The 26,980-nt window shown below is 38.2% G+C and overlaps 1 protein-coding gene across 19 annotated transcripts; it reads left to right on the forward strand.

Annotated features, from left to right (window-relative positions):
* Window positions 1-638: 638 nt before the first annotated feature.
* On the forward strand, window positions 639-26,777 carry LOC147494616 (protein REPRESSOR OF SILENCING 3-like). Of its 19 annotated transcripts, XM_086569120.1 has the most exons (20): window positions 1,264-1,665; window positions 1,890-2,230; window positions 2,370-2,417; window positions 3,752-3,881; window positions 4,153-4,634; window positions 4,768-4,959; window positions 5,032-5,448; window positions 5,559-5,987; window positions 12,271-12,483; window positions 13,028-13,160; window positions 13,274-13,388; window positions 15,189-15,256; window positions 16,057-16,122; window positions 16,255-16,384; window positions 19,972-20,073; window positions 20,183-20,321; window positions 23,080-23,202; window positions 23,289-23,396; window positions 25,116-25,782; window positions 26,104-26,777. In XM_086569120.1, the coding sequence occupies exons 1-9, from the start codon at window positions 1,650-1,652 to the stop codon at window positions 12,397-12,399; spliced, it is 2,184 nt and encodes a 727-aa protein (XP_086425246.1). In that variant the 5' UTR covers window positions 1,264-1,649; the 3' UTR covers window positions 12,400-12,483; window positions 13,028-13,160; window positions 13,274-13,388; window positions 15,189-15,256; window positions 16,057-16,122; window positions 16,255-16,384; window positions 19,972-20,073; window positions 20,183-20,321; window positions 23,080-23,202; window positions 23,289-23,396; window positions 25,116-25,782; window positions 26,104-26,777. The 19 variants fall into 19 exon arrangements, with proteins under 19 accessions (XP_086425257.1, XP_086425246.1, XP_086425242.1 ...); XM_086569116.1 differs by lacking the exons at window positions 12,271-12,483; window positions 13,028-13,160; window positions 13,274-13,388 and having other exon boundaries at window positions 25,116-25,459; window positions 25,648-25,782; XM_086569127.1 differs by lacking the exons at window positions 12,271-12,483; window positions 13,028-13,160; window positions 13,274-13,388 and having other exon boundaries at window positions 5,032-5,091; window positions 5,167-5,448.
* Window positions 26,778-26,980: the final 203 nt, after the last annotated feature.

Here is a 26,980-nt window from a genome sequence, read left to right on the forward strand (position 1 = left end):
AGAACCAGCTTTCCAATAGACCCGGCCTTACCCCAATCAGAGACGAAAATGCTATAGAAATAATTTCCAGCAGCTGTGGCCTCTTTGGAGTTAACCTAATAGACTTTGGGCTCACTTTATAGTGACCCACCGTGTCCCTTTTTGGCCCAAAGTCCTCTTTTTTGAGCCATGACACAAAAATGTAATCTTAACCCTCTTGTAACCCTAACCGTCTTGCCTCTTGTTGTACTCTAGCAGTCTAGCCTAAACAAAGACCCTAACCCTCTTGCCTCTTGTTGTACTCTAACCCAAGGCCCAAAATATCGATATCGATCAATATATCGGTGTACCTAAAAACCGATATATATCGGATATTGGATATATCTATTTTTTTGGTGACCAGTCTAAACTATTTAAAATATCGAAAAAATATATTGGAAATATCGGATTTATATTAAAAAATGGTCAAAAAGTCAACTGATATATATCGATTATATCGGAAATATCAATTATATCGGCAATATAAAGTTTCATATCAGAAATTTCGATATATATCGGAAAAAAGGGTTCAATATTCAGTAGATATATGTCAAAAATATCGATATCGGTGTACCAATTTACCGAGATATATCGGCGATATTTTGGGCCTTGCTCCAGCCTAAACAAACCGGGTCAGTTGTTGTGGGGAGGTTGCTGGTAACCCTGTTGTTGGTTTTGTCCTCCCTTTTGGAGCTGAACCTAGTCGCTGGATTTGCAGTTCGTACGCTCTAAAAGATCTGCTCTAGCGGCTTGTTTTTGACTTGGGAAGCCTAAGATTATCTGAGACTAAACCTTTGCGCTTCACATTTTGCTACTCTGAAGTTCCACACTGCTTAACTAGCAACGAGTGTGGGAGGCTCCACTCTGCTACTTCCCAACCAGAAGAAAGCCCGGGTAATATAAATTTATTTCTTTACTCCGCCCCTGCCTAAAACCCTGCTACTTCCAGACTTCCAGAAGAAAGCCGGGTAATATAAATTTCTTTACTCCGCCTCCGAAAAACAGAGGGAGTCCACGAAAGGATTTACTTCAAAGTACCTAATTTTCCTCATTTCTATACTCTGCCCGGGTAATTTACTTGTTGTAATGGCTGGAGGATACATAGATAATAGTAGGAGCCAACGAAGCTTATCATAATGTTGTTGTCATTGCACGTGCCGGAGGGGGAATGCAAGGTGATCATCACCTTATTGTTCACGAAGACATGATGGAGCCAGATAACTCTGGAAGGCTAAGAGAGGTTGTTCAACGACACCAGCTTAGAGCTCGACGTCCTACTGCTGTACCACCAGCCGACCGATATTATAGAATGCATCAAGTAGTTGAAGTTTTACACGACAATGCATGGTGGGAAGGCACCATTGAGGCTCAGGGGCACGGGCAATTTCAGGTTCACAGCAACTTTGGTCTCCATTTTTATGATATTTCTAACATTCGTCCCCGTTTAGTACTCGTTAACGGTGTTTGGGGTCCTCATCCTTAGGTTTGTTTATTTGGCGATGTTAGTGGATGGGGGATGAACCGGATGTGGAGGAACCTAGAGATATCGGCAGCCAAGCTCAGGATTATAGTGCACTGCACTGAGGCCAACTAATGAGTGGAAGTTGTTTAGGACCAACTTTACTGAGAATATGTGGAACGAGCGTTGTATGTTTCAAACACAGAGTGATTGACCAGTTTTATGTTTTTTAGTTAGTTATATGTTGTATTTGTTTTGATTTGCAAATGCTATGGTTTGATTATATGTTGTTGATTAAAACGATGAAATCTAAATTTTATGGATCTTTTCAATTCCTACGTACTATATATTTTTTTAATAACTTATATTGTGGAAATGGATATGTGTTATGATCATATAATAATTTTAATAGGGATAGCAACACAAGCAACACCACAAGCACCAGTATACGATCTGAAAGGGAGACTAGTGTGGACTCAATCTATGGATGATGTCATGTTGGAAGTTTTCTTGGAACATCTTGCGAAGGGTTTAAGGGGAACCGGTGGATGTAAGAAAGAAATCACATTCTTTGCTGTCACTGAGGCAATGAGAGATCAGTTGGGTTTTGCTATCGATATTGAACACGTTGAAAACCGAATCAAGACAAAGAAGGTTGCGGTTAAATCATTCAAAGATTTGAGATCTTTTTCTCCTAGTGGTTTTGATTGGAATCCGGATACAATGATGATAGAAAGTGATACTTCAGTATGGGTAGGAGCATCATAGTGAAATAATTTTCTCTGTAATGACTCGGGTCATTAATATTGATCGTGCGATTCATTTCTATAAACGTTTTTGAAGTTTGTTTGTAAACATTTTTTCTATATAATTTATTCATTTGTTTGTGCAGGCATTGGGGATGAAATTGTTAATGAAAGAAGTGTGCCCCGAACTAAAGGTAAAATCATTTACCAAAACATCCTTTAACTTCTTTATGTTATGATCTTTTTTCCTCTTTATGTTATGATCAAGCAACATCAGTATGCCGGTACATCAACATTGATAGTTTGGTCCAATTTTCGAATGTCAAGTAGCATCGAGTAATGTGCAAAAGAAATGTAGGAAAATTTTTAAACATGATTTTCTAGCTAAACTAGAATTTTATCTTAGCAATGTTGAGATGGTATATTTTAGAATGGTCAATCAATGAAAAGCTGGGGATGCTGTAATCCCACCTTAATTGTCAAAATAATAAAAAATGGTTTTTCCAAGGAATTCAATGGTAGTCTTGCCTGTAGCTCTTGGACTCGTATTATTAGGTATCCTCATTTCCGAATTTGCTTTTTTCATAGTTTGTTAATGAACCTTGACTAATCACCCTAGCAAGTCCTTTATTCAGTTGAAGAATTAAGAACCAGTTGACTAAGTTACATTTCCTTGAGCATAACTAGTAGAGACCAAAGATTGTTATCCATATCCAGCAGATACGAGGTTACAGTACGAGTAGAACATCAAATTACAAATCCTATAGAAGCCAAGCCAAGGGTGCAGGGCATAGCCAAGATCAGTAAACCGACACCAGCAGTTGATGACGCTTTTAATGTATATTCAATGCTGTTGATGAGGTTATTGAAACACCACTAGTACTGCCAATAGCAGTTCTTCTAGGCGCTTGGCAATTTTTCCCTCGAATATATATGAGTCAAATGGAGCTGATTTAAGTGCAAACTAATGTCCAAGGGAACTGATTTGCACTATCGCCCTTTTCAACTTTTACTTTTACGTCTATATACAAATATACAATTACCAATGTGTCGTCGACAATCTTCCAAACTCAAATGCTCAAACTCCAAAACCGAATACGCCCCGCCTACTAATTTAGTTTCTTACATTCTGAATTGGGCGTCAGTTTGCGTATGATCAAGCTTTAGGGTTTTTTTTTAATTATTATAGAGACTTTATCTACGACGTCCCAATAGGTAGGTGCACTTCTCATCCTTGGAATCCTGTTTATAGTTTTATTACCTAGATAAAAAGGGTCTTATATATAACCAGTGGTTAGGGCGTTGCCAAGGCAAGCCTTCATAAGAAAGGTCCACATCAATGTTTAAAGGGTCTAAATGAAGGTTTTGGACGCATTTTGGAAGTATAAAGAGGGTGTTCTCCAATCGGTTCCTTTAAAGTATACATAAATTCATCCCGATTAGCGTGTCTGTAGGCAATATTTTTTTTTGAAAGTTATTGCTCTAATGGCTGAGATATTACATGAGTGTTTACTTCAAAATGCTTCAGGGGCTCCTCCTGCTTTCTCATGGGACTAAAGTTGGTGCTGGACCTACTCTTTCTTCCTGTATCCATGCATCTGCAAAGAAAGTTGTTGAGTGCAGTTTAACATTTTTGAGAGAGGTTGTCTTATCTTATGGTAATATTCTCCTTCTTTGCCTGTCTTTTCAACAACATCTGATTTGTATAAATATCAGGAGATATAATGGATAGAACTGCATCTTGGTCTTTCATTCTTCTCCTTTTCTTGGGTGCTCAATTGCTTTAGCTTTTCTATAGCATTGCTACGTGGTAAAAGTTTCTTGTTGGTATTTTTTTTAGATGAATGCACTTGTTGTTGTTTGCAAATTGAAAGTGTGAGACTTGTTTGTAGGAATGCGATGATTTAACTTTTAAAAGTTGATGTGCAGGTTCTCGCAGTTTGACTCATATCCCGCCGCTAGCTGGCACTGTGTGGGAGGCCTGTGAGTCCCTGAAGAAGACTCCCATCACAAACTACACAGCCATTGGGCGAGGCATAAAACAGGCAGCAGTATCTGTGAAGGATGTAGTGCGTGAGCTGAAGGAGCTGAAGCCAGGTAACAATGATCCAGTAGATGATGCTCTTGATAGGGATGCTGCTGCTGAAACTTCCCATGAGTCCCACAGTAATCACAGTTCAAGTGAAGATGACCTTGGTGATGATTTGAACGAAGAAGAAGAGGTGAAGTCACCAATGAGAATCTTCGTTGGAGGATTAGGAGAGAAAGTAACGGAGGCTGATTTACAAAAGACGTTCTCGTCTCTAGGGACAGTTAAATCCGTTGAGTTTGTTAAAACCAGCGGCCGTAGTTTTGCCTATGTGGATTTCCAACCTTCCTCGGATAAGTCCCTCAACAAACTCTTCAGCTCGGTCAGTATATATATATATATATATATATATATATATACCTTACCCCCCCTTTTTGATTTCATTTATTTACTTGTACATATCATTCCATTTAGGTTGATACTTTGTTGTGTTGTTGGACTTGATAATATGGCAGTATAACGGATGTGTATGGAAAGGAGGGAGATTGAGACTCGAGAAGGCTAAGGAGCATTATCTAGTTCGCCTGAGGCGAGAGTGGGAAGAAGATGTTGAAGTTGCTCAGGACAACATTGACATTCCAGAAAAGCCAAAGCTCTTGACCCAAGATAAGACACAGCTTAAGATATTCTTTCCCAGGTTACACAAGGTAATTTTTATATCGTGGGTCATTTTTGACAGATTATACTTAGATATATTGAAATTGAAATTTTTTATGCAGATTAAATCAGTGCCTTACAGTGGAACTGGCAAACACAAATATAGTTTCCGGCGCATTGAGGTTCCTTCTCTCCCAATTCATTTCTGTGACTGTGAGGAGCATTGTGGTGATTCTGAAATAGCAAAGGTGAAGCAGATATCTGCTAATGAAGAGCAAACTGAGATAATGAAGGAGGAAGAGCTGAATATGATGAGATCGGTGATGGACAAGATATTTAATAGAGAAGTTAAACCGAGTTCAGAGGGTCGCAAGGTTGAAGTGCCCACCGAGGAGGAGAGTCCAAAACACTCAATAGATGATCTTCCGAGTGAAAGTGAAGCAGATGAGGACAATGACAACATTGTGATTAACATAGTGAGAGGAGGGAAGACCAAACTGGGTTCTGTGGAAAAGGGGAGACTGGAAAATGTGGATCAGGTATGCTATTTTATGCCAATTGGTAAAGTTCCCTATATTTTTTATTTTTTATTTAAGGATTTCTATCGGGTCACCAAATCTAACAAGAGCTATACGTTTGTTTATTCCAGGAATCAGGGTTTGGGAAGCTCCAACCATCTAATGTTGCTCCATCCCATAATAAGATCAAAGCTCGCAAGGAAATTAGTGTTAATCCGTCAGACACAATTGCAAAGAAACCCCGGCTACTTCTATCTGAGGAAAGTAACATAAATGAGTTCACATCTACTATGCACAAAAGGAAGGAGTGCCCAGAGACCAACCTGGAGGCATCAAAGAGTCCAGTTGAGGCTCAACCTAAGCAAACAGGAAATAGTCAACAATTAACTACCGGTCATTCGTGGAAACAGAAGTCGTGCTGGAGGGAGCTGGTTGGTGAGACTGCCAAGAGTTCATTCAGCATCTCCCATATCTTGCCAGATGCTAATATATTGCCAAAGTCTACGGATTTTGAATCTGCAAGCTCCACTGACATGAAAAGGCATAAATCAATGAAAAAGGTGAGATTTGAATCCACTTGCTCCTTTGAACCTGTAGGACATTATCAAGAACACCATCATTATCTTGTAAAAATGAATAATTAAATAATAAAGACTGCATACCTGCACTTCAAACTTAACCACATTTGCTGATCTCATTAGAACACCATCATTTTCAACAATCGCAGATTCATCTCCAAAATAATCGTTACCCTGCACAAAATTCTTAAGCATGCCTTCATTAAAGCCTGGGAACCACCTGCACTTCATGTTATACTGCCCAGTCTTTTTCCATGCTACATTCAAATCTTGCAAAGCTTTGAGAACTTCCATCATTATTTCACGAGGATGGGCTCGAGACTGTCGGATGAACCAAACAACACCATAAAGTATGAACCTATTAAAATTTCATCAGATAAGACAGCACCCCTGGCAAAGCTGGCATGTTTTCACTACCTAACAGTAATGAAAATTATCATGCCAATCTTATCTGGGAGAGGGAATGAGTAAGTTTTCATCAAACAACCAGCCTATTTCACTTGGCCGAATTCGCTAGTAAAGGTAGCTAGTTTCTCATTGTTTGCATTTAAGAAGGCAGCATCTTTTTTTCTTCTCATCATCATCATTATTATTATTATTATTATTATTATTATTATTATTATTATTAGTAAAATGTAATAGATTGATATAAACACTTAGGACATTATCAAGAAGCTAAAGACCTAAGACCATATAGCCCATAACCCTATTACACCTATAAACAACCAGAAACACACACCAACACACAAAAAAACAGAACAAAAAAACAGTACAAGAAACTGAAAGTGCCAGAATCCAAAAAAGGCAAAAGCAAAGAACAGGCATAATTTCAATGACTTCCACCATGCCAAAACCAACTCCACCACCAACATAGCTACCCTTTGACTCTCTTGTAACCTGCCATCTTTCTCTTCATTTTTTTCATTGAGGAAGGCGGCATCAATCAATCAAGTAGGGCACTTGAGTTGAGAAACTCAACGAGACAAAACAATCGGTTTACAAGGCCTCTGAAATCAATTCTCTACTCTTTATATGGGTTTATAAGACCAGCCAGTTGTAATCTAGTACATATGTTCGTGATCTTTATATCCACCATATGTCTCACACTTTGGGAAAAAGGATTGCATTGAGACATGAACAAGATTGAAACAAACCTGAAGTCCAAGAGACCACTTTCTTTCAACTGGAAGTTGGGGTCTTAAACCATTTTCCTGATGATCCATATACCCTAGGATGCGATGTCCAACAGGTGAAGCAGCAGCGTCACTTGGATGTGTGCTGGTTAAATTGCTTTCCTGGGGGAAACACCCACAGAAGAAATTAGGAGATGACTCGAATATATCTGGTACATGCCACCTAAATTAAATAGAAACAATGAGAGAAACTTGAGCTATCCATCAATCTGATTAGACAAATTAGTCTACATATGGTGGCCATCTAACATGTAAACTATACCAGTTCACCATGAGTTGGAATATACTTGAATGTGGAAATTAGTTGGAAATATATGATCAAGATAATGGAATATTCCTAAAATAGTATGTCATGGACATACATACTGATGCAGTACAGATGCTTGCGGTAGAATACCTTGATGAATATGATAGGGTCGTCAACGTATGAATATTTGCTCTGAGGAGTACGAACGCTCAGTTTGCCTTGATACAAGCGCGGGTCGCGCTCAAGGCTAGTGAATGTTACAGTAGAGATAGCGCGTGGCGCGCTTAGTTTTGCCTTGCCATAAGCGCGGGTTGCGCTCTGGGCCTTATTGTGGGCTTTACACGAATAAAGTTATTGTTTTGCTTATTTTGGTAGGATTGGTTTTGGAAAGTCACTGCTTGTTTAGTTTAGGGTTAAGACGCCTATTTAAAGGCTTAGGAGGGTTGTGATAAGACTATTCATTGATTTTATAAAGTTACTTCATCGTTTCTTGGTTAAAGAGCGATTCTTTTGATAGTTTGTGAGCTAACGCACTTAGTATTATATTAGTTGGTATTAGATTCAGCTACGATCTAAATATGCCTCGTCAAGCAGCAAGAGGACGTGGTAGACCTCAGAGAGAAGCTTTTCTGGACGATGTGTATGCTAGTGACTGCATGGCCAAACTTTCAAGGCAGGTAACAGCGCTAACCCGCCAAGTCGAGGCCCTTAATCGGCAACCCGACCAACCACAAGACCGTGCACCATAGCATGTGGAGGACGATCTGGAGGCAGAGGATAACAACCCCTTTACCGTTTTGGAGGAGGATGATAATTTCCCCCATATTCCGCAACACAGGGAGAATAGACACTGGGAATCGGGTTTGAAAATTGATTTGCCTGAGTTTCATGGCAGCTTACAGCCGGACGATCTGATTGATTGGCTCGGGACTGTGGAGGAGGTTATAGAGTTCAAAGAAGTGCCAGACGACAAACAGGTGGCGCTTGCCAGGGCAACTTCGTTTTTCGTGGTCGTGCTATGGCTTGGTGGCAACAGTTGAAAGCGACTCATCACCGAAGAGGTAAATCTAAAATCGTTGATTGGGGGAAACTTAAAAAATATCTCCGTGCCAATTTTTTACTATTCAATTATACGCGTGAACTATATCAACACTTTCAGAACTTGCGTCAAGGTGCAAAATCTGTGGATGACTATACCAAAGATTTTTATCAGTTATTGTCTCGTGTTGATTTGACAGAGTCTGATGATCAGTTAGTGGCCCGTTATATTGGGGGTTTCCGTTCTAACCTATAGGATGCCTTGAACCTGTTTGATGTTTTTTCGGTCTCTGAGGCTCATCAACGTGCCTTAATTCTGGAAAAACAACAGAACCGCAGGAGTAGTGGTCCCTGTTCCCGTGCACTCTAATGTTCCTATCACTAGGCCGCAGTGGTCCTAAAGCTATAGGTGGGCGCTTAATGCGCAGTTAAGTGTTTTCGTTGTGGTGAGATGGGTCACTATGCTAACCGATGTTCCAAACCGCTTGCTCCTGGTAAGATTTTGTTTGCCGAGAATGAGGATATTGATGAGGATCCCGTGGGTGGTTTTCTGGGGGGTCCCATCTTTGATGTGGTTCGGATGACAACCAAAGAAATAGTCACCGGTGGCGGGGGTGAACCGGTGGTGGTACCGACCGCGGTTTTTTACTCCTAAGAAGAGGGTGTGGTGATGGTTGGCTCCACAATCATATTTTCCAGTCGACTTGTACCATTCTAAGAAAGTTTCGTAAAGTCGGTTATTGATTCGTAGTGTGAGAATGTCATCTCTTCCGTCGCTCATAAGTTTAACTTGGCCATCGAGAAACATCCGGTATTTATTCTCTCTCTTGGTGAAGAAAGGCAATGAGGTAATGTTGATGACTAAACGTTGTTTGGTTTCTTTTTCTATTGGTTCTAAGTATGTTGATAAGGTGTGGTGTGATGTTGTTACTATGGATGCTTGCCATTTGTTATTGGGTCGCCCCTGACAATTTGATCGGCGGGTTGCTCATGATGGTTGGAAGAATACTCATAGTTTTCAGTTTGAGGGTGTTAAAATTGTGTTAGTACCTACTTGGGAGCCTGTGCCCACAGCCTCAGCCGAGCCAAAGTCTTCTTGTTTGGCTTTGCGCAATTTTGAGACCAAAATGTTTGGTGCTAGTCACGTGTTTATTTTAATGTGTGAACCTAACACGCCGAAGATTGCAGTGCCAACATGTGTGCAGGGATTGTTACAGGAGTTCGCGAACCTTTTTCCGGATGAGTTACCGGCTGGTTTGCCTCCTATGAGGGATATACAGCACCAAATCGATTTGGTTCCTGGTTCTAAAATCCCAAATCGTCCGCATTATCGGATGAGTCCGAAAAAACATGCTGAATTACAACAACAGTTTACCGATTTGCTTAATAAAGGATTTATTCCGGAAAGTTTAAGCCCATGTGCGGTTCCTGCTTTATTAGTTCCCAAGAAGGATGGATCTTGGCGTATGTGTGTTGACAGTCGGGCTATTAATAAGATCACTACCAAATACAGATTTCCTATTCCCCGGTTAGATGATCTTCTAGATTAGTTACATGGTGTTGTCGTTTTTACCAAGCTTGACTTAAAATCTGGTTATTATCAGATTCGCATCCAAATTGGTGATGAGTGGAAGACCGCCTTTAAGACAAAGGAGGGCCTATATGAATGGTTGGTCATGCCATTCGGCCTCTCTAATGCACCCAATACTTTCATGTTAGTCATGAACCAGGTGTTGAAGCCATTTATGGGCAAGTGTGTGGTGGTTTACTTCGATGACATCTTAATATACAGCAAGAATACCGCGTCTCATCTCCAGGACCTCCAGGCGGTGTTGTCTGTCTTACGCCAAGCTCAGCTATTTGCTGCTGTTGCCAAATGCATTTTCTGTACTGACTCAGTTCTGTTTCTGGGTTATGTGGTTTCGGCAAAAGGTATCTCTATGGATATGTCTAAGGTCGAGGCGGTTCGCTCCTGGACTAGCCTGTCGACATTAACTGAAGCCCGTAGTTTTCATGGGTTTGCTTCTTTTTATAGCCGCTTTGTTCCTCATTTTAGTACTATCACTGCTCCTATTACTGACTGTTTGCGCGGTAGTAAGTTTCTTTGGTCTCAGGTAGCTGAAGAGAGTTTTCAGTTTCTCAAGACTAAGCTTATTTCGGCACCAATTCTTAAACTGCCGGATTTTTCATCTCCCTTTAAAGTGTGTACTGATGCTTCTAAGGTTGGTATTGGGGCTATTCTTAGTTAGCATACTCACCCTGTCGCTTATTTTAGTGAGAAACTCTCAGGTGCGAAACAGAAATACAGTGCTTATGAGTTAGAATTTTATGCCGTTGTTCAGACACTTAAACATTGGCATCATTATTTGATTCACTCCGAATTTCTTCTTTATACTGACCATGAAGCACTCAAGCATATTGGTAACCAAGATAACATCAGTGCCCGACAACTGCGCTGGTCTAGTTATTTGCAGGATTTTACCATTGTCTTGCGCCACAAATCTGGGGTTCAAAATCGTGTGGCGGATGCTCTTAGCAGGCGTTCTTTGTTGTTGGTGTCCTTGCGTACTTCAGTTTTTAGGTTTGACTCTTTTCCCGAGATGTACACTAGTGATCCCTATTTTTCACTCGTCGATTGACCTATATGGGAGGGCCGCTTATCCGAGTTTTAAATGCGGGAAGGGTTTTGTTTAAGGGTAAGAGTCTCTGTGTTTCTGCTTGCAGCCTTCGTCTTCGCCTCATCACTGAATTGCATAATGAGGGCCACTTTGGGTGTGACAAGACACTACGGCTCGTCTCTGAGTCTTATTTTTAGCCAGGTCTTAGCACAGATGTTCACAAATTTGTTGCTCGTTGTCATATTTGCCAGGTTTCAAAGGGCCATGCTACTAATGCAGGGTTATATATGCCTTTACCTGTTCCGAGTCGTCCATCATTAGGAGTTGGTTGCATTGTGGAGTCTTTATGTTTATCTTGTTTGTAAAATGCCTATAAAAGGCTAGTTGGTTTCAATTACAGATAATAAGAAGATAGTTCCCATACGTGTGTGTTTTCTTTAGTTCTTTGTTGCTATCTTAACACTATCAGCAACATGTCTAAACTTTTGATTTTATCTGTATTGAAGTCGGTTGCTTCCCATATTCTACTCACTCTGACTTTTATTCTGTAACTTCCGTTGGTGTCATTGATCTCCTTTATGCTTTTGTATCCTTTTTCAGCCATGTTCCTGTACAAAAAGTTAGTCTGAATCAAACACTCAAAAATTAAAATAGTTGTTCTGGTGGGATGTTCAATTCTGATGGGATTCATGACTGGTATTGTTCATTGTGAACTAAAATTTGTAATGTATAAGATGATTGCAGATGCGATGAATAGTCTAATTGCAAATGAGATGAGTTGTGTTGTAGCAAGTTGAAGAACATAAAAGTAATATATTAATAGGTTTGATGATCATAGAATAGTAGTGAGAACTAAGAAAACATACCTTTGAGTAGTCAATTAATAGACCAAGATTATGTTGCAGTTGAGATACTGGAGATTAATCACGTATCACGTAGGAAGTCACAGAAGTTATAATAAATTGTTTCTCCTTAGTGCCCTTTATATAGACCATTGTGTATTTTTTCTCAGAGAAGGTTTTATATTTTGATTTGTAATATAAATTCTAAATTTATTAGGATTGTTGTCCACAGAGTTATGTTATTAGAGAGTAGATATCAAATATGATTAGGACTCTTATATAGTTCCTAAAAAATAGGCAAGTTTACCATTAGTCTATGTATGATAGGTCTTCAGCTGCGTGTCTAGGCTCAGAAAGCCGAGAAACGGGATTATTAATTGCAAGTTCAAGCACTTTCAGTTTCTCCTCAGAGTGAATCCAAAATGGGAGAAGAGACGAACCATAAGCCAAAAGTGACTTGAAATCAGAGAGCCTGATTTCAATTCTGATGGAATTAAAGGAAGAAAGATTCATCATTCATTTCCTATGACGTTTTTCCAGGTACATAGACAAAGTTTGCCCAATTTTTTTTGTCCACATATTATGTCTAACAAGTATGCAAACCATGCTGGCATTGGTTTTTTTTTTTTTTTTTTTTCTAAAGTCTTGAAGTCTTGAAACCTGTCTCTCGAGTTGATAGTTAACATGATTTTTTTGGATTCTAATTGTAATATGTAGGAAAGGCTTATCTATTTTTTTTTTAATAGGGAATAATTATGTTATTTAAGTGACCATTAGAAAGGTTTTTCTAAATTATTAATAAAAGAGAGCTTGTTCTAATATTAGCGAGGGAAATTGGAGATAATTATATAATTTAAGTGATATTAGGGAGGCTTTTCTAAATTATTAATAAATAGGGTTTGTTCTAATTTTTGTGAGGGAGGTATTTTGAAATTGAGCAACTATGGAGATTACAAATTGCCTACTCGACAGTGGAGAGGGGTTCCTAAATACCGGCTATCATATAGTCTAGAGATAGCAAATTGGAGAAAGTAAGATTGTTGTATGTGAGTCGAAGTAAAACTTTGTCCTATGGGTTATTTAGGGTATCTGGTATGTGAGACGTTCTCAGAAAATTTGTGGCATCATTTGAAGTGACTGGGACTACAGGAAACTGATGAAAGTCATCCAGTTCTTGGTAACCTCAAGCAGGCAGTAAAGGCTCTTGTTCAACAAAGGTTAGAGTGCTTGAACCATGACAATCTTTGTGCAGTTTCTAAAATCTGATAAGAAAATGTGGAAGATGTTTCCGTTGCATCCTCGGACTAAAAAGAAAAAGAATTGTGTGTAGATATTTGCAGAAGGACAAAGTTAATGGTCCAGAAGGCAATACATTTTTTTATGAGCTTGCTGAGAGAGCACTGGATGAGTGCTTGAATAAGAGACTAAAAGAATACATATCACAGGTAAGCTTTCGAGGCTATATGCTGCTTATTTATTGGCCATGTTCTATGTTGGGCGTCATGTCTTTATGGGAAATATGGTGCCATTTATATGCATAGGACACATGTAGATGGAAGGTCACAAAATGTAATAGCTTGAAGCAATGGATATCCTTAAGGATCAGATGATTTCCTAGAAGACATTCCTCTTCTATTCATTAGAAATGCTATTATGATGGATGCAATCTGATTGGCTTGTATGTTAGCATAGACCGGTCTTTAGTGTAGAGCATTGCTTAAGTGCTAGTTTCACTAACCTTGGGACCATAATTTACTAAGTAATCTGTAGTTGGTAAAACGGCAACCATGCTGCGTACTTGCCTGTATGGCTTCTTATAGGGTCTATTCAGAACCATGTTTTTTGGGTATGTGTTTGTTTAGTGTCTGACATGATGATACTGAGCTTGGGATGGAGCTCTGTTCTGAGGCTCTTGAAGAGACAGTCACGAGCGAAGAGGCTCAAAGCCTATTCGACATGGCGGCTTCAAAGTTCCAGGAGGTTGCTGCCTTGGCTTTTTTTAACTGGGGAAATGTTCACATGTGTGCGGCTAGGAAGCGTATCCCGTTAGATGACAACGCGCCAAAGGAGGTGATAACCGCACACCTTCAGCTGGCTTATGATTGGGTTAAGGAGAAGTATGCCCTTGCGGGGGGAGAAGTATGAGGAAGCACTCAAAATCAAGCCAGACTTTTACGATGGCTTGCTTGCATTGGGGCAGCAACATTTTGAGACCGCAAAGCTACAATGGTCATTTACTTTGGCAAATAAGGTTGATCTGGAAACTTGGGATCCGACAGAAACCATTAAGCTATTTAATGATGCTGAAGAAAAGATGAAGGCCGCTATTGCAATGTGGGAGAAACTGGAGGAACAGAGAATTAATGAACTCAAAGACCACCCATAGTACTTCCACTTGGGCCTAATAAGTGCCAGGTGATATTTGATGGTCAAGCATTAGTATTGATTTAACATGTACTACCCATGTTGACCACACTTATTTTAGAAAGAGTAAATCTAGCATCTAAAGATCACTTATATCATACAATGGCATGGAACTAAGATGTGATGTTTGCGGAGATTGATCTAGACATCATGAAGAACATCATACCTGGCTTTGAAATGTCTGAACTTGCCAAATGTACCCCGCAGTTTTTAATATTTCTCAAATTTTTTAGTTCATCAGTTTTACATTAAATTTTCAGGCTTTTGTCGGGGTCAGAAAATTGATCATCTTTGCCAATCACAAAAATCCGCATTGTTGATGCTTTTTTGCCCAATAAAGTTGGAAACTATTGTTTTCTTTCGTAAAATATAGTATACATAAGTGAAAAATCTCCGATTCTATGTTTTATTTTCACCTAAGTTATAGTGACACGGATAGGTGTGTCCGAATCTGGCACAGATACGAAGTGTCTAACATGGCGAAATGTCAAAAAGCGAGGTATATCAGATAATATGTGTCCGACACGGACATGTGGATATGTATCTAACACGTACGGATTATTTTTAAGTCCATTTAACATAGGTGTTCACTTAAAAGTCAAAACCATAGTCGAAGTGTTGAACCTGTCTCATTTTTTAATTCCATCGACTGATTTAGCTACTCTTCATCTAATGCCTCAGGATGACAAATCTTTTATTGAAAGTAGTTTAGCAGAAAGTGAAAGAGTCCAAGTTTGAACTGTCAAATGCTTTTATTAAAGAAATAATTTGTGTCCCCCTTCCCTTTTCCTGAAAAATCTATCTATCTATTGTGACTGTAGATGGAAGACATTACATTGTGTGAAGGTGTTCAAAAGGGCCTGGAATCACCAGCATACTGCACTGGCAAGTATGCTCCCACCTTTGAGAAAGCAACGCATCATTTTCATTGCCTGTTGTTTGAGAACCTCACCAAATGAATAATAATTGTGTACCTGTTTGATGTTTCAACGGGATAAATAATATCTGTGAATCAAATGTATTCTATTTCATGTATCACATCAGCAATTAATGTATCTGTGAGGTGTATCAGTCTATTTTCCCCTGACGATTAGTATTGTGATAGGATTTGGATGTCCAATAGAGTTATGTTGCTTGAAAGCTTTAGTTGTTGAAAATCAATTGTCATTAAGCAATGACAGATAGTCCTAACAGACCCCTGCCGCTAATATAGATGGGATCTATGCTGCTTAACAACTTAGAGTTGAACTTTAAATCTGCTTCAAAGTTTTACAATTTTCTTAAACAATGATGCTGACACAGCACATCACATGCCAGATTGTATCTCATGTAACAGCCTATAGCCAGCTAATGTCGAGTGCGATGCATGTCAGAGTTGGATAATCAGTTGGTTTTTCTTAGTTTTATTGTAATGAACCTTGCTGTCTGTGTAGACCTTGTGACTTGGTCCTCAGACTTCTAGCTAGGACCTGCGTAGACCATTTGTTAGTTCTTCAATTTTTCATGTGGCCCTATACCCCTCTTGGCATAATCGGACGTAAGAAAATTGATGAGTGATATCTCCTCATCATGGTGCCGTAGTGTAAAAAGGGGATTGGCCATATATTGTAGTTTTTCTAAAAAATATGTAACTTGCTAGACTTCTTGTGATCTCCAAAACCACTCCAGCATTTTCATATGGCTTTACAGGGACGGAACTGTGCATCTACTGTTTGAAAGGTTGGCTGCCTTCATTTGTCCCACACTATTCCACGGGTAAGTCTGACATCACTACTTTTTTTTTCTTTTATATTTCTCCTAATTCTTCTTCTATTTCTTTTCTGACTCCCCCTCACCTTTTTTTTATCTTTACTTCTTCTAATTATATATATATATATATATATATAGTTTGATATCCATGGCCTTCTTCTACTTTATTGCCTGAGGTTCTTATTCTCTACGGACTCATTCCAGAAGAAAGAAATGAGAAGAAAGAGATTGTGACTTATTCCAAAATCAAAGAGAAGCTCCATCACAAGTACGTACAATTAACTACTCAAAATCTACTTATATATATATATATATATATATATATATATATATATATATATATATATATATATATAATCAACGAACTACATTATGTCAAAGTCAACAACAGGTCTATTTCTATATCTGCTTTTTCTATTATTAGTCTAGCATATATATTGTAGAAATTCTCCAATCTCTTAAATTAAATTCATATAAAAAATAAAAAATATGCTCATTACATTGTATATAAAATTGTTCTTATTGAAAATGCTCCAGTAGGTCCGTATTGTTTTCCTCACCTGCAAATATGAGAAAATTAAACAAAATAATTTTTTATAAGTAATAATATTATAAGAATAGTATAATGTAGTTTGAAAAGTACCTTTTCAAATATTTGTATTATGTGAAACCGTATTCGCTTCATCAATAGATCTATTGTTCCCACTGTTTCTTGATGTACCTGTTTGAATCATTGTAGGAATTACAGAGAGTTGATTTGATTTTGAATACTAAATCGTATGTATGTACTTTCTAAAGGTCGCCAGTAAATTGTATTACCCGTAGGCAAGTTGTTGAAAACTTCCTGAAAGACTATGTTTTGTGTGTAGCCATAGGGTTCACCGTCTTTACGCATTACCAGTATCTTCAGTCCTTCCCGTGAGTTTGTGCGCTAGACAACAACGTACAATTGTCCATGGCTAAAAACAGGTTTTGGAAGGTAGAGTCCGACATGTTTCAAGTCTGGCCTTGGCTTTTGTTAATAGTCATTGCGAAGCAAATTTTTATCGGAATTGTCGTCGTTTTAAAACGAATGGCCATTTCGTTGGATTGGACGACGTGACAATACGGTGTATTGAGACTTATTGTCCTATGTTTCTCCCGGTTAAAATTTTTGCCCTGATAATTCTGTCGCCAAATTCTGTCACTATAAGCCTTGTCTCATTGTAAAGACCCAATCCAGGATTGATGTTTCGTAGGAGCATAATCGGAACGCCTTTTTTTAACTCGAGGGCATGGTTTGGCATCCCAGACAGTTGCAGTATGTTAAGGTATTCCGTGGGGAACAAAATGTCTTGGTTTCTTATTTTCCCATTGACTGGGCAAATTGAGTCCGCACTTAAATATTTCTTTGACTCTCCTGGTAGAGTTGAAAGAATGAACACATTCACTTCTTCTATGCAATCATTTGTTGGTGCCAAAATACACCTGTCCTTTAGGTACTTCTGTTCGCTGTAGTTTTGCAAGATATCAGGATAAGTGCTTGTCACAATTTGCTGTATTGGATCATCCCCTTCTGGTATTAGGACTCATCTGCAATTTTTTTTCCAGTTTGCCTCTTCCCATTCATTGATTGCTATGACTGGCAATTTGCCTTCTCCAACATCTAGAACCCATTGACTGAACTGTGATATCGACTCGGCCTTTGTTGGATCAAGGTCTTTCTTTTGGAGGCGCATATTTGTTGTCAGCACAAATACCCGACAATAATCCCACAGATAAGATTTGTTTAGTGAAGCAGCCACCACCTGTTCCCTTGTTGATCTCTCAATGACGGGGAGTGTTTGTCTAAAATCCCCTCCTAAGAGCATGGTCTTCCCACCAAACAATTTCTCACTGGAATTCTGAACAGTGAATTGCATCAGATCTCTTAATGTCATATCTACTGCTTCAAAAATGTTTTTATTATTCATTGGTGCCTCGTCCCACACAACCAAATCCGTTTCTTTCATTAGCTTGGCCAAATGTGTTCCTTGGCCGATGTCGCAGCATGAGTTCTCATCTGTGTTAGTTGGAATTTTGAACCGTGAATGCGCAGTTCTCCCTCCCGGCAACAAAAGAGATGCTATTCCATAAGATGCAACAGCTAAGACAATTTTCCCTTGAGATCTCAACCTTGCTAGAATTGTTTTCCAAATAAATGTTTTTCCGGTTCCTCCACAGCCGTATACAAAAAATAGCTCCCCTGACTTGTTTTCTACCGCCTCAATGACTGCATCAAAAATGAGTTTCTGCTCTCTGTTTAGGTCCTTGTGAAGTTCAAAGAATTCCTTCTCAAGTGCGACTGTTTTCAACGCCTTTGTTTAGTGACATGTCAGGAAACGGGAAGCCCAACTTCTTGAACTCCTTGAGTGATCTGTTGTTCCTGTTCATTATCTTTTCTATTTCGCAGAGAGCATCGTTTTGTAGTTCACCGTCAGTGAGCGTTAGTTCATTGTTGTTCATCTTTTGTCTTTTGCGGAATAGAATGTCTTCAGATAGCAACTTCCAGTGACTGGTCCATAACTATAATGGATTGGTGACTTCATAGAATAGTAGAATTGTGACGAATGTTCTCTTAGTGAGGGAGGTAATGCCCAGCGTGATGCCTCTACAATTTCATCGTGCCACTCTCCGTCGTCCTGAAGTAATCCTAGCGCCATGCAAGCTGATTTGAAGCTTGGATGTACAATGCCATCTACGGTTTTTATTTCATCGTAGTTTCGTGGTTCCTTTACAATGTTCAAAAGCAAACGTAGATAGAACCGTTCCCCTGCTGTTGGGTGGCAATAGTAAATTCTTCCGATTGTCTCCTTGTCCATGTTTTAAACTTTTTGTTCCAAACCCATTTTGTTGGAAAGTCAACATATGTGAGCTGCCTTGCATCTTCGTTCTCCGCATTAATTCTCATCCATTCAGTGAATTTTGTCTTCTGCACGCCATCTGCATTGACTACCACAACAGGATTGTCTTTGTCATTGTATATTATGGGCTGCTCATTTTCAAGATGAAAAGAAAGGCGTTCTACTGCTGGGAATCTATATTGAATTGGAAATTCATAAATTCTCCAACATGCTTCGGGAGTTGAAATGTATCGACAGTCCAAGTATCTTTTTATCTCATCGACTTCGGGAGCAGCTTGTTCTCCATTTGACTCTCCATTCTGATTTTTCTCTTCAATAACAAATGTTCCCCTGTCTCTCCCCTTGTTTATGTACTTGAACAAATACTTCACGGACCTCATTTGGTTGCAGGATGTTGATGTGAGCTTGGTATTTTACGACCAAGTTGACATTATGAGGAACTACCCAACTGTTATCAACTTTAAACTGTTTCCGATGCTTTATCTTTATGGCCACCCTTTTGTCATCTCTTCTTCTATACACGGCATATCCGTTGATGTCAAATGTGGTTTGGCTACAAAGTTTCTTCGGATAGAAGCTTTTGCACTTGTTGTTTACCATGCAAGGACATTTCTCATCTAGGTGTCCACACGGACCATGTATCATAAATTGTAAAACTGCTTCGTAAGCAATGGGGTCGCTTTTATCGAGCAACTCTGTTGCAGTCCTCGGTTTGTTTTCAAAGAACAACAAAATGTGAGCATGTGGTAGTCCCCTTTTTTGAAACTCAATCGTGTAGACAGCTGCAAATTAACAATAAATGAAATGAGGTTTTAGTATTTGACAAAACACTTGGACTGTAGTAGAGTTACTTGAATAGGAATATGAATTCAGATAGTGTATATACATAGAGTGCTATGCTTTGTTAATTTGTACTTTTTTGGTCTTTGCTTATCATCTCTTTATCGTTGCTCAATTTTTTTTTTACATGTAGGTCTGTAGAGGCGTGATGAAGCTGCTTTGCTATTAACTGGGGGATTTTATGATAATGCACAATTTCTCTTCCTTAGAATATTTCAGACGACGGTACGGTATGGTAAGTGTTCCATTGTTATGTGAACTTCAGCTAAACGTTTGAAGCTAAGTGCTATATTGTTGTATCTCAATTTGATATTGTCTAAGTATGTTTTCTTGTGTCATCTAAGGTAATGAAACAACTCTATTTATCTCCTGAAATTTCACTTCAAGATGGAAAAGGGGAATTGGACAGGGCAAGAAAGATGTTGGGATACTCTACCTAAGGACCACAAAATAGGGACACCAGAGCCTTTGTTCAAGTAACTGGTACATCCATTTTCTGTTCTTGATTATTTATGTTGCCTAATTATAGAACATTTTTTTGTCTGTGTCGTTCTTGATATCCTTGCAGTCACTATATAGTTTACTGTTAAGTATTCTTTTGATGCTAACAGAATTTATAAATCGATTTTTATGTAGCGAAAAGCAAAACACAAAATCATGTTGTCAGTAGTCCTAAATCAGCTAAAATAGATTTAGTAAAACATAAATTTAAAAGTGATATTACCTGCCCAGACTTTTCCAAAGTGTTTTCTTTTGCACAAATCATCTATCAGTTCATCCAATTTGATTTTGAAAGCCCGAGCTACTATTTCGTCTCTATTTTCTGCTGTTTGCCCAGTTTTCTTTGTGAACTCTTCAATTTCTGGTGTCATGTAAAAGTGATGAAGAGGTCAGGTGATCCTGTAAATCTACAGATGGTGAGCGCATCTTGATAATTTTGTACCATATATCGTGGTCCTCCTGTGAATGTTGACGGTAAAACTACCCTCTTTCCTACAAATGATGGTGTTGTGTCTCCGGCAATAACGGCATCTTTTAGGTTTTGGTACAATTCGGATCTTATTTTGTTTTGGTTTTATCTTATATAGGAAAACCTGTCCTCTTCTGTGTATGCGTATAAGTCAACCAAATATTGTTTGAAGAGACGGTCACTTAGAATCACAATATGGCCTTCATTTTCTCTTTGTTGAATTCTGAATGCATAGAATTCTCGCATGCTGATTCTCTTTCTTTTTGACGTCCTTGTTCCTGGCACTTGATTGCGCTCAATGGCCACTGAGTATCCGTCTTCGCTGTGTGGAAAGAGCAATGGATATTCCAAAGCCATGAAACTTGGTTGTAGCTGATGTATTCTCTGTAACCCTTGTCCGACTCTATCCACAATGACATCTCTTCCTCGATTATGCTCAAATCCATCGTCTACAATTAGGGCAGCTACTTCAGATCCCGTTGGTAGATTATATTGTCTTGCGTCTCTGTTACGCGTTCCGATTAATCTTATACGCACAGGAACAAATTCAAATTCCTTAAATCTATCTCTTGCCATTCTGAAAACTTTTGTCAGATCATTCTCTTTGTCAAGCATTTTGATTAGTCCCTCAATTACTTCTCTATCTAAAGTTTTGCTTTTCTCAGCTTCGCTCAAGCCATTTATTCTGTTATCCACTTCATTTTGTGTGTCATAGATGTACAACTGTGCAAATTTTGGTTTGGTTCCAGGTATTGGTAGCAAAGATTCAATTTTATGGTGATTTTGGCCATCGAGTTTGAAAATGTAAGGTCCACCACCATTATTGATTTTTCTGTCAATTTTGCCACCCATTGATGTAAACGCAAACATCATATTATATGCCCTGATATTTTCTCTAAACTTTGCTGATCTAGGTCCTCCATTGTAGTCTAACAACTGTTTTAAAAATCTTGGAGTTTCTTTCAGCTATGCCAATTTAACTTTTCCATCCTGACAATTCAGAGAAAATTTTGGATTAAGCGGTCGCTTACTTCTTATGGTTCTTTCTTCGTACCACATTATAGCTCCACAGTGTCTGCACACGCAAGTTGGTCCACCAAAATTCCAAGGTTCAAAAAACTTTCCTGAAAAAAGATATATTAGGTTAGACAAAATACTTCATTGTAATTAATCAGTATTATTTGTGAATGTGTTATATGGAAATCCTACTTACTTGTGATAGTATCTTCACTGTTATCTCCGTCGTCATTCATTTCTTCATCTTGTGAACCTACATTTTCCTCATCTGTTACAAAATAATTTTAATTAATATGTATATAACGACAGTAAAAAAAATTATAATAAATTGATAATTTTATTTACCACCACTTGAAATTTGATCATCGTAGTCTGCGTACTCATTTTCGATGTCCATAGCATCAACGACAATTTCATGTTGATTTGTTTTTGTGGTAGTTTGCAAAGGTGTTGTGAAAGATTGGTGTGGGAATTGATTTGCCAGATAATTTCCATAAGTAGTCCAATTCATCCATTGTGTACGTGTCCCACCTGTAGAAAATATAATATATAAACCATGATATATAGAAATTCACCTTTGATATACCTTTTTTCATTATGCATGTTTTTATTTCTCTGATAACAGATTTGAAGCCAAGAACAACACACATAAGTAAGATACATTTGCATGTCCATTCAACTGAAGACTTCACCCCAATACTTGGAATACCTCTCCTGCTAAGGGTTACCTTCAGTCCAAATTTCATGTACAGGCCAATGATAACTTGGGTGCTACAGGATGATCCTTTACAACCCTCACTCGATAACAATAATAGATTTTGGAAGATGATAAAGTGAATTAGAAAGTATTTTAGTGTTCATACTTTTTCCTTTCTTGGATTATTTGTATAAGATGTATGTTTAGAACGGGCGTGCTTGCTGATTTGAGTGTGATTTAGAAAGTAAAATTGTCAAAGAAGTATCCATGAAGTACTGAGTGCTAGTGTCGAGGTAATGTAGTTTATATTTGGGTACTGTAGTACCCGGCTATTGAGATAGTAATTGTTTGTCATAGATGTTAAGTTGGTCAAGCAATTTTGTCACTTGGTAGTCTACTACCATATTAAGTGTCCCAGGGTGTATAATAATGTTTTTGTATATTAGGGACAAATATAGTCTTTGTTTTTCTCTTGCAGACTAATTATTGATATACCGCTTGTACAATATATATTACAGCTTTCTCTTATAAATAAATTTTTTGCTTTATACTTGCAGATTAAAAGATGTGGAGAGATGGCACGAAAACTATGTTATTTCAAGGACCAAATGACAAAGACTGGTTTTTCACCTTCAGCAAGGTCAATGATAGAAGTTGACATTGATCTTGATGACTTGGAGGTACAGACTGTTTATTGTATTGTAAGAAAAGTTAAAGTCACAATGTCACACTATCTATATTGACATATTTTTGTGCTTATTTGAAGATTAAACTTGGCAAGCTTGAAGCTGAGCTAGTAGAAGTCAATGCAAACAGTGAAAAGTTGCAACGTGCTTATAATGAGCTTGTAGAATATAAGCTTGTTTTAGAGAAGGCAAGGCATCTTTTCTTGTTTTATATTTCAGGTTGAGACATGTGATACCGCCAGAAGTTGACATAGCGGGCTGGAACAAAAAAGTTATCTGGCTGTGCTTTGCTACTATTTACTTTTGCACAAAACAGTGGCTGTTTGTGTTGCCTGATTTGTCTGGATTTCCAATTGGTTATTGCGTCTTGGTCTATCAATCTGTTTCTCGAGAAACTTTCTCATTGCACGTAATTAAATAGCCAAACTTGCAACTATACAGGGTTATGTAACCTGTTTGTGTTTGTTTTATAACCTGTGTTGTGTTTTTTTTGTAACCCGTTTCATTGGGTGTTTATCCTCTCTTGTTTAGAACATAAATTCTTTTACATTTTTTTTTTTAAAGTTGGTCTTACGGATTTTTCTTATGAAGTGATTCTTGGGTGGGTTTCTATGGGTTTAGCTTTCGGAAACTATTGATTGTACTGTTATTTTGGCAATCTCTTGTCCTCTCCTTGGGTTACATTTTCTGCTCAATTTCATTCAAGTTTGTGTCCACGTCCAGAGGTGTTAGTATCTTACTACTTCCCTATTATGAAGCACTATTTCTAGCTTTTTTAATTATATGTTATCGTGTTATATTGTGTAGTGTGTCTTCTCTGGCCTGGTTTATGTCAAATCAGGAGACAGTTTTGTAACTATTGGGCAGAGAGTGTTGGTGGCTTTAAAGTAAGTTACTTAGTTTTTGTATCTTCATGAAATTGGAACAATGGTCGTATGGGAAAGGTAAGGAAGCCAAATCCTTGTTCTTTTCTTTTCTTCAAAGGTTTAAAGTCTTTGGTGTGTCATATCCAAACAGATGAAGATGGTACTGTTGTTTTTGGTGTAAAGGCAAACCACCTTATGCATTAGAAACTTAGTCTTCTCACAACTTCTTATTATACTTTTTATTTTTTCTTTAGTTCGATCTACCTGGATTTTTAGGTCAAGTAGTGTCGAGGTAAGCTTAACTTTTCTCATTAGATCAAGTAGTGTCGAGGTAAACTAAAATTAGGAATATTGTTTTATATAGTAAACTTACCAAATGGTTGTGTGACAATATTTTGACACATGGAGTGAGAAGGCGTTGCAAAAGATTGGTTTGGAAATTGAAACGCAGGGTAATGTCCATGCTCAGTCCAATCCAAAAACTGAGTATGTGTTCCACCTGTAGATGCATGAAAAGGTGTTGCAAATTGATACATAGGATTATGTCCATAGGGAGTCCAATTCAGCAATTGAGTATCTGTAGAAAATATATATAGTGACATATATATGATTCCAATTCTTCTATCTACTATCTATATAAATAACATAAAACTTGATATGTAGAACTTACCAATTTTTTGTGTTACTGTGTTTCCTCGTATCATTGTAGAAGAGATTCTTTTGTTTTGTAGACACTGAATTCTCCATCTTCGTGATTCTTTTGAACTTTGCTTACTTGGAGTAGGAGTTGGAGCTGCATTAGAATTTTTTCGTCGTCATTTTCGTCTTGTTGAGATTTCTTTACCAGAGACCCAGAGTTGTCCATATTACCGGAGTTGTCCATATTGTTGAGTCTGAAATAGAAATAGGTTTCTTCATTAGATTGGATTGTTATTAGTTAATAATATAGTCTAATTGAATTATCATAGTCTAATTGAATTGTCTTACCTTTTACAGGATTTGAATTATCATAGTCTAATTGAATTGTCTTGCCTTTTCCAGGATCAATGAGAAGAAGAGAAGAACAAAATAACTCGATTGTTGTTGAGAATTAGGAGAAGCAAGATCTGAAACTATATATAGGAATTTTTTAGCAAAAGTTGATTTTAGACTCACTATTGTATTAAGATTTTATTCGCAATTTAGACTGTGAAATACACTAAGACTTGTACCGTAATTGGTATGCTAGCATTCATAGTGGTTTCCAAATTGGATTTGTAGAGATAATTGTTCTGCTAACTGGTTCGCTATTCAGGGAGTCTCCTAGGGACGTAATATATGTGTCAAACTGTCAACAGTGTTGACACAGGAAAGCTTCCGCTCCTATCCAAATTGGATTTGTAGAGGTAATTGTTCTGCTAACTGGTTCGCTATTCAGGGAGTCTCCTTGGGACGTAATATATGTGTCAACTATCAACAGTGTTGACACAGAATCACCTATTTTTTAGCTCCTCACGATAAGGCACAACATGCCAAAATCACCTATTTTTAAGTTCCTCACGTTAAGTTTTTAAAAGATTCACCTATTTGTTAGGATCGATTTGGGTTTGGTAGCACTCCAAATTGGATACACTGAATCACTCAGGAGACTGTACCTAAAACTCTTAAGCTCAATTTGTCAAGGCTAAGGGATGTTCAGGCTCAACTTCAGAAGATCATTGTCTACCAGGTATGTGGATAAGAAATACAATGTTTGTTAGATTTCTCTGTGTTGGTGTTGCATGGACATAGGTTGTTCTCTTGTTTGCAAATTCTATGTTTTGTTGTGTCCGTGTAACACAGTACCCCACTTCTAATTGCAAGAGGTCTACCCTGGTGAAAACCCTTGCTGACCAGATCATCTTAAGCTTTTTTTAGTAACAGAATAAAGGAACCGGTGTGTGTGTATGGGGGGGGGGAGGAATTAGCTCTTTCTTGATCTTCATTTAATCAACCATATATCGTTGTTTATCTTATACTTCTCCTAATGTTAATTTAATGAAATGTGCAGCATATTGGTTCTCCGGCAAATTCTTGTCAGTGAGAAATTAGCAACCAGTGCTGCAGATGTAGAAAATGCAGTACTCAACTATGTTGGTCGACTCACTGAGCTGCTGGACCAAGTCGAAGATGTGGGTATAGCAGAAATTGTTGAAACAATCAGTGAATCTTCATGTGACTTTGTGGACGCTGAGAAACTCCAGTCGAGGAAGGAGGTCATGGCAAATATGTTGGGAAAAAGCTTGAGAGATGGGGACCCTGTGTTTTCAAGTGTGTCTCGTGCTGTTTACTTGGCTGCAATGGCAGTTGTCTTTGGAGGAAGTGGGTTGCAAGGTAAAGAATTGGCAGAAATAGCACTTCGGCGCATTGGGGCTGCTGTTCTTACTGAAAAATTGATGAAGGCTGTAGAGGTTCTGGTCGTTGTTGCAACAGTTTACATGGACCCTGGTATGCAAAAATTATCAAGAAGATGTGATGTTTGCAAATTTGTCATGTATTGTACATAAGAAGTATGTATAATTGTCGGTAGTGCAGTTGCAGCAAAAGTTGTTAGGGGGGTTGTATATGGTGTAGATAGGATGCTAGACTGATGTCATGTAAAGTTACTTAAATACACGTGGAAAGTGTTTCAATTAGAGTAGTATTATTCCTTAATTACACGTAAGAAGTGTTTCAATTAGAGTACGAAGGGTTTCACGTAGGAAGTGTTTCAATTAGAGTAGAAAGGGTTTCAGTTAGAGATCCACGTGGTGTAGCAAACTCAAAAGCTTTAATATTAGAGTGCCACGTGGTGTAGCAGACTCAAAGCTTTGATATTAGAGTGTCACCTAGGAGAGAGAAAAATCTCACCTAGAGGTCTCTGCTTTAGTATATAGACAAGGTTTTTG

Source organism: Coptis chinensis, chromosome 6 (genome assembly GCF_015680905.1).
Source record: "Coptis chinensis isolate HL-2020 chromosome 6, ASM1568090v1, whole genome shotgun sequence".
Classification (NCBI taxonomy): Eukaryota; Viridiplantae; Streptophyta; class Magnoliopsida; order Ranunculales; family Ranunculaceae; genus Coptis; species Coptis chinensis.